This window comes from Paroedura picta, chromosome 3 (genome assembly GCF_049243985.1).
Source record: "Paroedura picta isolate Pp20150507F chromosome 3, Ppicta_v3.0, whole genome shotgun sequence".
Taxonomy (NCBI): Eukaryota; Metazoa; Chordata; class Lepidosauria; order Squamata; family Gekkonidae; genus Paroedura; species Paroedura picta.
This window is the reverse complement of record NC_135371.1, coordinates 124,646,622-124,660,712: the sequence shown is the minus strand read 5'-3', so window position 1 is coordinate 124,660,712 and position 14,091 is coordinate 124,646,622. Positions and strand designations below refer to the sequence as shown.

The 14,091-nt window shown below is 41.7% G+C and overlaps 1 protein-coding gene across 7 annotated transcripts in view; it reads right to left on the bottom strand.

Annotated features, from left to right (window-relative positions):
• The window catches only part of QTGAL (queuosine-tRNA galactosyltransferase), a 267,594-nt gene that overhangs the window by 21,700 nt on the left and 231,803 nt on the right, over window positions 1–14,091 (bottom strand). For all 7 annotated transcript variants that reach the window (XM_077327585.1, XM_077327584.1, XM_077327587.1 and 4 more), the window contains one exon: window positions 4,161–4,296. In XM_077327585.1, coding sequence (XP_077183700.1) covers window positions 4,161–4,296 — 136 coding nt within the window. The remainder of the gene's footprint in view (window positions 1–4,160; window positions 4,297–14,091) is intronic.

The following is a 14,091-nucleotide window of genomic DNA, read 5'->3' as shown; positions in this document are numbered from 1 at the left end:
ATACACAACATAAAATCAGTTTTAAAAGCAGGTGGGTTGGATTTCATGGGTGAGGTCCTTCAGCTGAGAAAGCCGTCTCTGTAATGACAGAAGTGCCCTTCTTATGCTATACCTCTGACTGTGAAAGAGGGCCAACATGAAGGAGGACCAGAAACTAATACAGACTACTGAAATCTAGAGCGTGGGGGGATGAGCATGGCCAGATCATGCTTTCAAGAATCAGTCCTGACCAGTAAACCAACAGACATTCAGAAAAGGCACTATGTGCCTTAGAGAGCTGTACACATGGTACTTACTGCTTCCCCAAACTGCTCCTATAGGTAGAATACGACACCTTTCAAAATACACTGATTCCCTAATCTCAGAATGGTCAGACTGTCATCCAACAGCAATTCTAGGCTACTCAGCTGTGATGCCTCAAACTCAACTAAATGTGCATTTCAGTTGACAGAGGTGAGGAAAAGGGAGAGGAAATTGTGAAAAGATTAATGGAAACAAAACAGGAAATACCCAACATACTGGGGACAGAGCGCCAGCTATTTTGTGGTGGAACATCATTTCTAAAATGTGATGGATCTTTCTGAGGACTTATTTTCCTCACGTATTTCTAGGAGTTGTGTTTTTTTAAAGCAGTCTTATAATGAGGGAAATAAGTAGGTCATTGTCATAGGGTACTTTTTCTTTAAGAGTTTCAACTTGTGAAACTGGATCCCACCAGACTTTCTGCTGCCTTGAGACTCCCCATCACAAAAAGAAGAGGTGGGGACAAAAGACACATAGGATGAACAGGGCAGGGAGGAAGACCAAGCAAGATTACCCTGCCCCTGACTAATCCAGACCATGATAGGGGAACACAGCCTGAAAAAGTGATTACCAGTACTGCATTCTGTACTGAATTAGGTTAATGTTTCCAGCTGTTTTTCAATACCACCAAAGAGCAGAAAGAAATAAACCTAAATTACATCCTTGATACAAGCAAAATAATATACTGGCCTGTGCTGTTTCCAAAACAAATGTTATGCAAAGGTCAGCCTGGAAGAATGTCAGCATCTTAGCTAATCACAACCGCACCAGCAAGGAGAAGAGCTTCTTCTTTCTGCAATAAAAGGAAAAGCTGACGCCCAGTGGTGAAACACCCACAGGCAGACAGCTGCATCTTGCTCTTGCTCCATCCATTCTCCCTGGGGTCACATCACTGGCTTTTCCAGAAGACACAAATATTTATCACAGATGACTGTGTCAATTGCAAGACAGGCTTAGAAAGTTAGATCTTGCTCACAAACCAAGGGATATTTTCAACTGATAAGAGAAATCCCAAACAAACAAGGACTTTTGCAGAGGTCTCCTGAAATGGTGGTTGCGTTTTATTGCATTGACCTTTCCTTGCGTGAGGTCAACAGACAGCTCCCTCCCCACTGCATCATCTCTCTTCACCATTTCCTCATTTTTGCAGAATCATCAGCTTGCATTTAGAAATCCAGGGATTTCACAGACCCTATTGCAACACAATAGAAGGGGGGGAAATTATGACATCTCCATAGCAACATCAAACAATGTTGCAAACTGCACTCAAGTGACTAGGATGATTCAACTGTTTGGAGTGGACAAATTAGTCAGCTTTAAAAAAGAAATAATTACTCGCATGTGTCTGGCTTCTCCTGTTTGTAGCAATCCTTCCATTGCTACATTTATAAATAAGGGAGGTGGTTTGGTGAACAAACATGAGACACGTTTCCAGATACTTCCATCGAAAACAAGCAAGGCTCTATCTAACCACAATCAGTTTCCCTCAGCAATTTGAAACTTATTATTTATCACCTTCAGAGGTTCACAGTTTGCCTTCACAGACAGGCAACAACAGTGTCCTACAATTGAGCTCATATTCTGAAATATGGACACTGCTCACAGTGCATTGGGAGAGGCAGTAACAGGAAGTGGGGAGGAGGATAAAGGAGAAGTTCCGTGACCACTCAGGGTTCTAGGGTTTAGCTGGAGAAAGGAGAAGGCCAAGGATGTTAGAATCCCCTTCTCTCTCTATCTGAGGCTTAAAATTAAAATTATCTACAGACACAATAGTGAGTCAACCTACCAATAAGGTGTACAAATTAATAAAGGACCAAATTAGAGAATACTCCAGCTCACTTACTTTGGCCATATCATGAGATCCAACTCAATGGAGACAGCAATTAAGCTAGGACTGGTAAAAGGAAACCAGGCCAATAAAGAATACAATGGTTAGATACAAAATGTCAAAATGGACACTGGCCAGAGTATTATTCAATTTACAACATAGAGTTGACCCATATGATCACCAAAAGTCTACAAAGCACCGGTGAGCCTGTATGTTGGTATGCATGGATTCTGCAGTGCTATACGTGAAAAGGCTAAGAAGTGGTGTTGCATAGGAGATATTCAGAGGCAGCTTTCTCAGATAGAATCTGTCCGTATTCCACAAGTAGGATTGAGATTAGCTCATATTGCATTTGATTGCCCTCTAAGAGCAGAAGCCAGGAATAAATTCCTCTTCTCCCCTTTTCCATATATTTCTAATGCTTGTGTGAATGGCTTCTAAGATCACCTGGCTTCTTTCAGAATTTGATTCTGATGTCAGTTTTTGAGTGGTAAGGGTTTGTTGTTTTTTTTTGCAACTTGGTTCTAATATAAATTTGGTTGCTCTGTTTCACTACATGTGGCTTTTTAACAGAATGAATGAAAGGAAAATAAAGGAAAGGACTCCTTGCCCGCACAATCCATAGCAGCATGTTAATGGTTAGATTTTGGAACAAATTGGTTGCAAATCAGATTATAACACATTTGTGTTCCACATTCCGTTTTTCATGGCTAACAGCCATAGTTTCTACGAGAGATGTCAATCGCATTCATATTGCTGATGAACAACTGAAGACAGATTTTGTCCAGGGCATCCTGACAAAAGAAAGATTCCAGAGGCTGAAGGAAAACAAGGTTTTAGATTTTTCAAAAGGAGTCTGACATAAAAAAGAATAAAGAATTATTTGCTGGATCACTAGTAACATATTTTTACAATCTGGTATGCCAAAACTGGTATGCCAAAACTTGCAACAAATTATAGTGTGCCTTAGCCCAATCTATGTCTCCTTGGGTTAGTTTGCTCAAATAGCCCTATCTTATCATTATTGTGCTCACTAGTATAATTTTGTAGAGCCAATATCAGTGTGTGCTTTATGTTACAAAATCACTGTGTATAACACAAAATTCTGTTACAATTATTTTGGGTGCTTGAAAGAGCAGAATACTAGCAAACCTTGCATAAAAGAAGCCAATACATCACTGCATAGCCACTTGGTAGCACGTTTACCATTGAGAAATTCCTAAAACATTCTTCAGGCTATGAGAAACCCCAGAAATGATGGCAGAAGGCCACACCTTCCTATCATGCCCTCGGAAGTCACATGTTACCAGAAGTGACATCACCAGATACTCCTACTAGATGTGACATCATAAAGGGCACTCCCAAAGCACGGGAAGTGACAGCACAGAAATATTTTCAGATCGGGAAATTAAAAGACGCTTGCTCCTGGGAGGAAAGCTATAGCAAATCTAGACAGCATCCTAAAAAGCAGAGACATCACCCTGCCAACAAAAGTGCGTCTAGTCAAGGCTATGGTACTCCCAGTTGCAATGTATGGCTGTGAAAGTTGGACCATAAGGAAGGCTGAGCATCAAAGAATTGAGGCTGTTGAACTCTGGTGCTGGAGAAGACTCTCGTGAGTCCCTTGGACTGCAAGGCGAACAAACCGGTCAGTCCTAGAGGAGATCAGCCCGGACTGCTCCTTAGAAGGCCAGATCCTGAAGATGAAACTCAAATACTTTGGCCACCTCATGAGAAGGAAGGACTCCCTGGAGAAGAGCCTAATGCTGGGAGCAATTGAGGGCAAAAGAAGAAGGGGACAACAGAAAATGAGGTGGCTGGATGGAGTCACTGAAGCAGTAGGTGCAAACTTAAATGGACTCCGGGGAATGGTAGAGGACAGTAAGGCCTGGAGGATCATTGTCCATGGGGTCGTGATGGGTCGGACACGACTTCGCACCTAACAACAACAACAATTAAAACATACTGAGTGAAGATTAAGCATTCATTAAGGTGGCATCCACTTTTGCAATTTTCCTTGCAAACTTACTTTTTTCTGGTTTGTAGGAGATAAACTTCTAAAGAACTTCCTTCCCTGTTTACCAGCATTCCAAATGGTGAAAGATATCCAGCAACTGAGGATTCTCTCTTCCAGAAACAGGAGACGGTGTGTCCAGATGGTTTCCCTGTGAAATTGGGAAAGAGTTGAGTAAGCACAGGCCACGTTCAGTTAGACACCATACATTTCAAACACACCTGAAGAACACAGGCCAGCAATGCTACCTGAGGAGCTGAAAGCTGTCATTAAGTTTGAGTCCAGTGGCACCTTTAAGATCACAGCAATTATTTTGTCGTTGATTTTAAAGGTGCCACTGGACTCAAACTTAATGACAGCTTTAATATCAACAAAGTTTAATTCTGGGTATAAACTTTGGTGTGCATTCATAAATTTTAAACTGGATGTCTCTGAACTATGAAGACTCCTAGCCTGTAGTTGTTAAGATACTTTCAAATTAATGGTGCTTAGATCGTTCTGGCTTTATTCAGTGCTGACAATTATATACCTGGGAAGGGAGACATATAACATGGGATCCATCTGAGCAGTATTTCCCACCTGGGACTTGTTCATAAGGTGATCAACAGTCCTTGTAGAAGTCACTTATAAAACATAAAAAGGTAAAGGCAAAGGTATCCCCTGTGCAAGCAGTGAGTCATGTCTGACCCTTGGGTTGACGCCCTCTAGCATTTTCATGGCAGACTCAATACGGGGTGGTTTGCCATTCCCTTCCCCAGTCATTACCGTTTACCCCCCAGCAAGCTGGGTACTCATTTTACCAACCTCGGAAGGATGGAAGGCTGAGTCAACCTTGAGTTGACTGCTGGGACTGAACTCCCAGCCTCATAGGCAGAGCTTCAGACAGCATGTCTGCTGTTTTACCACTCTGCGCCACAAGAGGCTCTTTATAAAACATATCATACATATATGTATGCCATATTTAGGTTCTAAATTACAAATGTCTCAGGCCCTACTTAGCAAGGAAGGGCATAAGCGGCACCAGAACACAATTAATAGGTATGTTTTTTCTCCACATTTGGTATCTGAGCAGATTGCAAAATTGTACCATAGTAGAGTAGATGCTCCAACAGTTACATAGTGCAGCAAAACAGGATAAGCACCAGTTATTAAATGCTAACATTCTAACTAATATAATGAATTTGGATAAACTCATGGAAGAGGCAGCACCATAAACAAACTGCATAGATAAGGAAATAGCATCCTCCTTTCCATCCTTGTCAGAAGAGTTGCAGGATATTATTAAACAGCCTGATCATCTCCAACTTATTAAACTTGGAACAGATGAATACTATGAATAGTTGTAACCCCACACAATTCTATCTAATCGTTTCGTTTTGTAAGCCTGATTTCATACTGTGACTGTATTTTATTCTTGTTTTATTCCTTTATTTTTGGTATGCCAATAAAGACTTTGTTTGTTTGTTTGTTTGTTTGTTTACAAATGTCTCACATTTCAGGGCACTTCTAAAACTTAATTATATTGTGCAATAAATGCGCAGTTGTTAGCTAAGTACTAGTGCAGGCAGAGAATACAATATTCCCACCACAGAATCTTGGAGTTGAGGAAAGATACCTAGCTCCTCTCAAAACATCTTTCAAATTAAATGCATCCATTTTGGGCATATTGCATCCCCCCCCCCCCGCATAGTTTGTATACTGTGACTTATAACACTGTAGACAAAGGAGTCATGCATATTTTGTGGGTCCCTATGCACCAGACCATAGAGCCTCTTGTGGCGCAGAGTGGTAAGGCAGCAGAAATGTTGTCTGAAAGCTCTGCCCATGAGGCTGGGAGTTCAATCCCAGCAGCCAGCTCAAGGTTGACTCAGCCTTCCATCCTTCCGAGGTCGGTAAAATGAGTACCCAGCTTGCTGGGGGGTAAACGGTAATGACAGGGGAAGGCACTGGCAAACCACCCCATATTGAGTCTGCCATGAAAACGCTAGAGGACGTCACCCCAAGGGTCAGACATGACCCAGTGCTTGCACAGGGGATACCTTTACCTTTATGCACTAGACCAGTGATTTTCAAACTTTCCAAACTCATGACCCACTTTTACCCCCACTGGCAGGATGGGACCTACTGAGCTATAAGTATGTGACAGGAAGTCTTGTATCATGGAGAGGGGAATCAGAATTATTATTGCAGTTACCTACATTCATCACATAGCTTGCTCTAATTAATGAGCTGGTACCTCTGACAGATGTAGTTAATCTCACACCAATGTCTGATTTGATTTATATACACATGTATGTCTGTATATATATTTTGAAAAGTATTACATGCCCCCGAGCTCTCAGAAAGTAGACACAAGATAAACAACACACATCCAGGCCAGAACTGCCCATCTTGAAGTGTTGTGTAATTGTGCATTCCTTAAATGCTAAAATTTGGCATAACCAATTGGACCATGTGTAACTGTACTGTCTTTCCAAGGTCTACTTTCCCAGAAGAAAAAAATTATGCACGTTTTCCAGGGAATTCTAACACTTTAAATTTCCTCCTGTACCTAAACAATTGGCCTGACTTTCCTCATAAATTTTAGGGTTATCATTTTAAAAAAGCAAAACAAAAGCAAACCACATACACACACAGCCCCTGGGACTGGAGGGGAGGGGTCAGGTCTGTCCACTGAACAGAAGCATAAGAACAGGCAACAGAGAAGGACTACTTCTCTCCAAACAAGACCTCAGTTCTTCTCATCAGAAAAAAAATTAATTTAACTGAAGTCCTATTCTTAGTCGGAACTATAAAAACGGATAGCACAACAATATATAGAATAAATACACAGGTTAGAGTCCAGAACTGAGGGCGCTGTGTCCCTTCCACAATGCCGAAATAAATCATTTTAAAACACACATTAATTTGCCTGCTTATACATAGATTTTGAGATGCAACCGTTAAGGAAACAGGCCTGAAAGATCAAGATGATACGAAACATCTTTTTCTTGTTTCACACCCATTCTCCACATACGACTGACAAGCAAGCGTGAACGCAAAACCTTGCTGTTCTTTATTTTCTCAAGAACTGAACTCCTTAAAGCTTGTTTTGTTATTATACTCTATCTGCCATTTTATCTATCACTCCAGTAAGTTTGGAGGATTCACAAAACAACCCCTAGGCTGAGACACTAAAAAAAATGAGGTTTCTCTTTTTGCATGCTAGTAAACAGATATGCAGCCTCGGAATACGTAAGAAGCCAAAATAATTTGATCCACCAATTTGAAAAGATGACTTGCCCTGGAGGGGAGATGGTGCTCCTCTCTAGGGTTGCCAACTCTGGAGACTTCGGGGGTGGATTGGCATCCTTACCCCCTGTCTATAGTAAGGGCATTCTAGAATGATATGGAATGAAGCTGAAATGAAAGTAATTGTCAAGCCTTGACAGTAATGTCTGTGGGGAGAAACAGCACTCTGACTCCCAGGGTAATGATGCCCATTACCAAAGGGTCTCTGATTCCTTATTGGAGCCAAGGGGTTGGATTAGATGGCCTGTATGGCCCCTTCCAACTCTATGATTCAAAATGTATAGTTTGGGATAGGTGTACATTCTTGGGTTAAGCTTTTTTAATACACAGACATGGTGGAACTTTTTATCATCTACAGCCTTTCCCAAGCAGTAAGTTTCTGCACATAAGCATCTATGCCTTTGCAATGTCTATGGAGCATGGTCTAGTAAGGCTATCATGAAGGCAGTTCAGATGTTATGGCTGATGCAGAAAGTCATGGCATGGCTGTTGTAGGACAGTAAGGACATACTGAACTGACTGCATGCAGCCTATGGGATTCCAAGCCAAATTCAAGATGGTTATGTTAATTCTCAGATCCCTTCACAGCCAAGGAACTACATGTTTCAGAATGTATATTCCTCTGTGAGAGAAGTAAGAATATTTTTGAGAGAAGCAGGGCCTATAGCTGCGTCAGGACTGTGGAACTGGAATAGGGAAAAACTAGGTCTGTCTCCTGCTATTTTTTTAAAGGGGGAAATTATTTTAGAATTGGCCTTCAAAAGTTAGTGACTATGCTACTAGCAGTGATTTTTAGATATGGATAAGTTGTTGATATTGTTGTTAGCAACTACACACATTTTTAAATGTACTATATTAACAGCTGTGAGTGTATTTCTCTGTATTATACTTCCTATGTAAAACCCCTGCCATTAATAGAACAGTGAAAATATACAAGTGACAGGAAAGTGTGGTGGTAGAAAGCAAACCTTTTCAAAAAAGCTGTAAACCTGACAACATAGCTATATAATGTGAACAAGCTGGCAGATGTCTGTGTGTTTCAAGTGCATTTTTGTGTCTGCACTTTCAGAATAAATTCCTGAGTGTCATTTATATGACTCAAATAATGTAAGCAAATCCTAGACCTATTTGAAATGCTGAATCCATATGGCTATGGGACCATAACAAGGAAACATCTGCAAAGGCAAGGAATAGGTCAGAATTATCAACATAAAATACACCCAACTAATCCTCCCTGCCCCTTCTCCATTCAGTCCCATTCCTGCAATTGGTAAAATCAGTTTTTTTTAAACATGCAACAATTTATGTTCACTTTGTTTATGCTCATTTCTCATCGTCTTCTATCATTTTGTGCCTATGTTCTTAAGTAATCATTCCCACCATAAAATATTTCTGAATATTATGGCCTACCATAGCATAAAGAAAAATGATTGTAGCAGAGAACACCAGCGAATGCTTTCACTATATTTCAAATAAAATTCCACAGTGTTTTTAAATAGCTTGCCACTGCAAGTTAGTATAACGGCTTTCTAGTGAATGTATGGCCGATGCACTGAAATGCAGGTTTCGGTAGAAGTTTGTGAGTGTGTGAATCATCAGCTTATAGTCTTCAACCCCATGAAATTTAAGATTCATGAACAAAATATATTGACTTAGTTTGGATGGATCACGGTCATAGGAGAATATGCACAAGGAATCTTTACTGCCCTCCCCATCCCACTGCAGTTCTTTGAATCTCTCAAAAATCAGTTCCTAAAAGTTAGAAGAATCTCAAGTGAAACTGGATAAAATGGGGATACGGTGTTCAGAGGGGAACTGCAACTGGAAGGGGATATCATAAAGGTGATTCAATTTATCTTTAACGATTACTGGCTCTGATATTTTGGAAGAGCCACTGTGGGAGGAGCGGAGTCTGGGACCCACATCCAGTGTCCGGAAACCGCTTCTGCCTGCATGGGCCAATGCCCAGAAAAGCTGGGCATACCCCGATTGGGCTGGCCCCTGGAGCACCCGCCCCCAAAAGCCGGTCATGAGGTCCAATCACAGGCTTGCACCCAGACACTCCCAGGCCACCAAGGACACCGCTCCCGTTTCCTGGCCCAACGGTGAGTAAAGGGGGGGGGGAGGGCTGGCTGCGCTCTCCACCTCAGGTTGGGAAACCCTCCTGTGCAAGGCCAGAATGAGGAGAAGCAGGGCCTATAGCTGTGTCTTTCTCCTGAGCATCTCAGTACTGTCTTGTTACCAAGACAGGCGACAACAATATAGAAATACCATAAAGAAACTGTATAAACAATGAACATTAGGAGACATATATAATATATTCAAATCATTTTTAGAGTACCTCATGCCCCAGTAGCAGGCTCAGGCTGCTCCAAAAATCTCTCTGGGATTACTCTGAAAAGCAAAATATGTATGTTTGGCTCTTGTTGAGTTACAGTCTTGCCAGAAAACCAGGAAACTAGAGGTTCCCCTGGCCTCTTCCACAGGGCAGCCACTGGGGGGCAGGGGAGACAACAATAACCCTGGACTTCTGAAGTACATGCCTTAGACAAAAGGGGTATTGCCAATAGGCTTTGCTGGGCAAAATTCAAGGAAGAGGCAGACCTGCAGTCTACTGTATTTCCAAAGGATATTGCAGAGCAAGAAAATGTACAGAAAAGGACAAACAAAGTGATTGGATCCCCTCTGCTATAAGGAAAGGAAAAAGCATGCTGGATGGAATCTAAACATTCAGAGGTATTGTACTTTGAAATATCAAAAGCTAGGGAAAACAAGAAAGGTTTCAGACTCTTCTTGTAAGCTTCTCAAACACATCTGGCTGGCCACCACTAGAAACTGAATGCTGGACTAGAAGGGCTTTGAGTTGACCCTGCTCACTTCTAATGTTCTAAAGTCTAATCCTTGCTGAGATTTTTTTTTAAAGGCCGTTCTATTGGAAGCATATGCCACGGCTGGAGACTTCTGCATGATTTAGGATCTATTTTTTGTCACTATGAGATCAGCAGAGCTAGCCAGATTGGTGAAAGACACCTCTAAGCTAGCATACTTGCCAATGTCAAGACATTGATTCTGAACAGAAATTTTCTTCACTGATTCAAATGTGGGCCTCCCGAAACAAAAGCTTGTGCCTTGTGCCAGATTTTTCAATGTGGGAAAACGGGAGCTGGGATGAAACCAACTAATCACATTCTTCAACTTTTCACCTAAAGTAAAATGTGTAGTATCCTGGTCTCTAGAGATGAAAGATTGATTACAGCATTCAGTTGCTTAGCCAAGACCTTTAATATGACTTATCTAGAGCTGAAATGTCAGTGAGGTTTCAACTAAAATAGAAACCCTGGTTTCCATTTCACATTTCAGAAAAGGCCCTGCTTTACTTTGGATCTTAACTTGGCAAAAGAGAAAGTGCAAGTAATTAACCACTCATTCTGATAAACGTCCATCACAACTACTAAGATTTGTATATAATGGCCTTAGAGAAGGTATGAATTCTTTGAGATTATTAATGATTGGTTAAGTATCAAACCACAGAAAAATAAATTCCAGTGATGCCCAAGTAATCAAGTCAAAATCCACATGAATGATTAATCAAATATCTATGCAACACTAAATTACTTCTAGAATGATTTTATGCCGGAAGACTGCCAGTGAGGGGGAGATCACTGCTGAACTACTCACTGCTGAACTACTCTTGACTGTGAATTCCCCACCCCCAACAATATCTAGCCAGATCTCAGTCTCCAGCTGCCTACTATAAGTTAGGCAGCACTTCCTGGAAGGGGTTTAGTTTTTACCAATCACCACTCCACCATGTTTCCAAAATATAGACTGGTTAGTAAGACAAATCATCTGTAGCCTACCTTGCTTAGCTTTGCTGTTATTAGTAGCAAAGTCGTGTCTGACCCACTGTGACCTCCAGGCCATCCTGTCCTCTTAGCTTACCACTGCTTAAATTGTCAGATCAGAATGAGGATGCACTCACTCAGTAATTGTTCCACTACTAGAAGATGGCCAGTGATGAGATCCGCAGGGGACCTAAACACTACTATACTATAATCTTTGCTTCACAGAGTGGTATAATCTTTGCCTAACAGAAAGCTGTCTGAGCTTTTTATACAGGATGCATGGTGAGGAGCTCCTGCCAAATAATGCCTTGGTACATATGATTTTTCTTATTCAGGAACAGGAAGGCCTGAGGTTTGAAAGCCTTTCAGATGTTTTCACCTACACCTACAGTATATTCAGCCAACTTTTAAAATCATTTCGGATTTCACAGTGAGCTAGATAAGCAGTGAGGTGGGAAGATATCAAAAGTTACTATCTTCATAGAATCTAGCAACCTTTATTCTTCAATGTTCAGCATTTATATATCGGCTGCGTTTGACGTGGTTGACCATGAGTTGTTGGCCCACCACCTCACCTGGGCCAGAATTCAGGGGACAGCCCTTCAGTGGCTCCACACCTTTCTCTGGAACCAGACACAGAGGGTGGCTATGGGGGAAGATTTATTGATTCCCTATGGACTCCCTTGTGGAATCTCACAGGGAGTGGTACTCTCTCATGCTATTCAACATCTTTATGTACCCTCTGGCACAGCTGGTCCAGAGTTATGGGCTTGGTTATCACCAATATGGGGATGAACCCCAGCTCTATCTCCTCATGGACGGCCACCCGAACTGCCCACATTCACCAGATGTTTGCGGTTGGTTAGAGCGCAGTCACCAAGAAGGAGGTCCTGTGGCTGAACAAGAAAGGGACAGGACAGGAAGTGTGTTTACCCGCCCTGGCTGGCGTACAGCTGAACATCTTGTCCACAGCTAGGAATTTGGGGGTGATTCTGGACACTTCCCTTTCTATGGAGGCCCAGGTCACAGGGGTAGCCTATAGCATTTTACCATCTTGGCCAGGCGAGCCTACTAGAGTCCTACCTGCCCCCAGACTGTCTGGCCACGGTGATCCATGCAACGGTCACCTCTAGACTAGGCTTCTATAACTCACTCTATACTGGCCTACTCTTGACCTAGACCCTGAAACTCCAGCTGGTGCAGAATATTGCTGCTACGATCCTCACTGGGACACCTTAGAGGGCCTATATACAGCCTGTGCTGAGCCTGCTGCATTGGTTACCAGCTGCAGCCCAGATTAGGTTCAAGGTTTTGGTTTTGACCTTTAAGACCATCTGCGGCTTTGGCCCTACCAATCTGAGGGACCGCTTGTCTTATGCCCCCCGAAGGGCACTTCGCTCTGCGGGTGCTAATTTCCTGGAGGTCCCTGGCTCTAAGGAAATATACCTAGCCTTCACCTGGAACAGAGCCTTTTCAGACCTGACCCCAACCTGGTGGAATGAGCTCCTGGGAGAGCTGAGGGCCCTGATGGAGCTTGTGCAGAGCTAGTAAGACAGAGCTCTTCCACCAAGTTTTTGGTTAGGACTAATATCTACTTGGCCCCTATGCATTTACATCAAACAATCCCCCTGAGATGAATGGCTACCAGGTGGGGAGGGAATTATGGAGTTACATTGCTAATCTTGTTTATGTTTTACATAGGTATTATAGGGCAGAGATTTTAATGGGGTTTTATACAGTCTGTAACCCGCCTCGACTCCATAGAGTGTGGCAGGCTATAAATATAATAAACAAACAAATATGTAAATGTGCTGATTTGTTCCACTAAATTCAGTATCCTTAAGCCTTTTTGATTTTGGAGACACAGGAAATATCTGCGGAACATAAGGTATCTGTGATGTATTGCAACATTCATTGTTTTGCTATTGTCTTACTGAAAGGCCATGTAAGGAATATTTTCATCCAAATGATCCCGAAAACATGTGTTTCTTTTATTGTCCATAGCCAGCACCTTCTATGTGAAGCTTTTGAAACTTCTGGAAATGCTATAATGGGTATAACTCAATTTTAAGCAAAATAGTCTACTAATCTGAACCACTGAAGAAGCATGTAATTTTTATGAGTCATGATTTCACATTCTCCCTAATTATGGTAATAAATTTGTAAAGCCAGGAATAACACATGGAACACGAAGGTGTGATCACTGCTGGTGGGAATTATTAACTGGATCTCATTAGCCAAATGAACTTTTGTGTCTTCAAGGTCTGGGATTGCAACTAGTCCCTTTTATGGCAGTTTCGCACTTCATCACCAATGTGGATATTACAGCTTGGAAACTCTTCATAAACAAATGCAGCCAATTGGAACCACCATTCCACATGAAATGTTGACAGTATCAGGAAGTCAGGGGCTATAATGTTTATTGCTTCACCAGCTAACAATGGAATCTTGGACTTGATGCAAAAAAAAAAACTTTAAATATAACCACAGAATTACACGATTGTCTGATTTAGAGTCAGCTGCTGCTGACATCTCCTGATACAAGTCTGGTAGCCTTTATATTCCCAGAAGGCAAAGTTAATGCTGAAGGCTATGAGCATTGCACAGCATTCCAAGAGTGGACAGTTGTAGAAACTCTAGCAGCTTTACAAGGAGTCAGACACATCTTTCTTCATTCCTTCCTATTCTTTTTTTAAACAGACATACATGGTCACATAACATTATTTTATTCCAAGGTGAAAGGTATCATTTTTCCTACTATTAAAAACAATGTTCCAAATATGAGAATTTAAAGCCTGTAATATTCATGC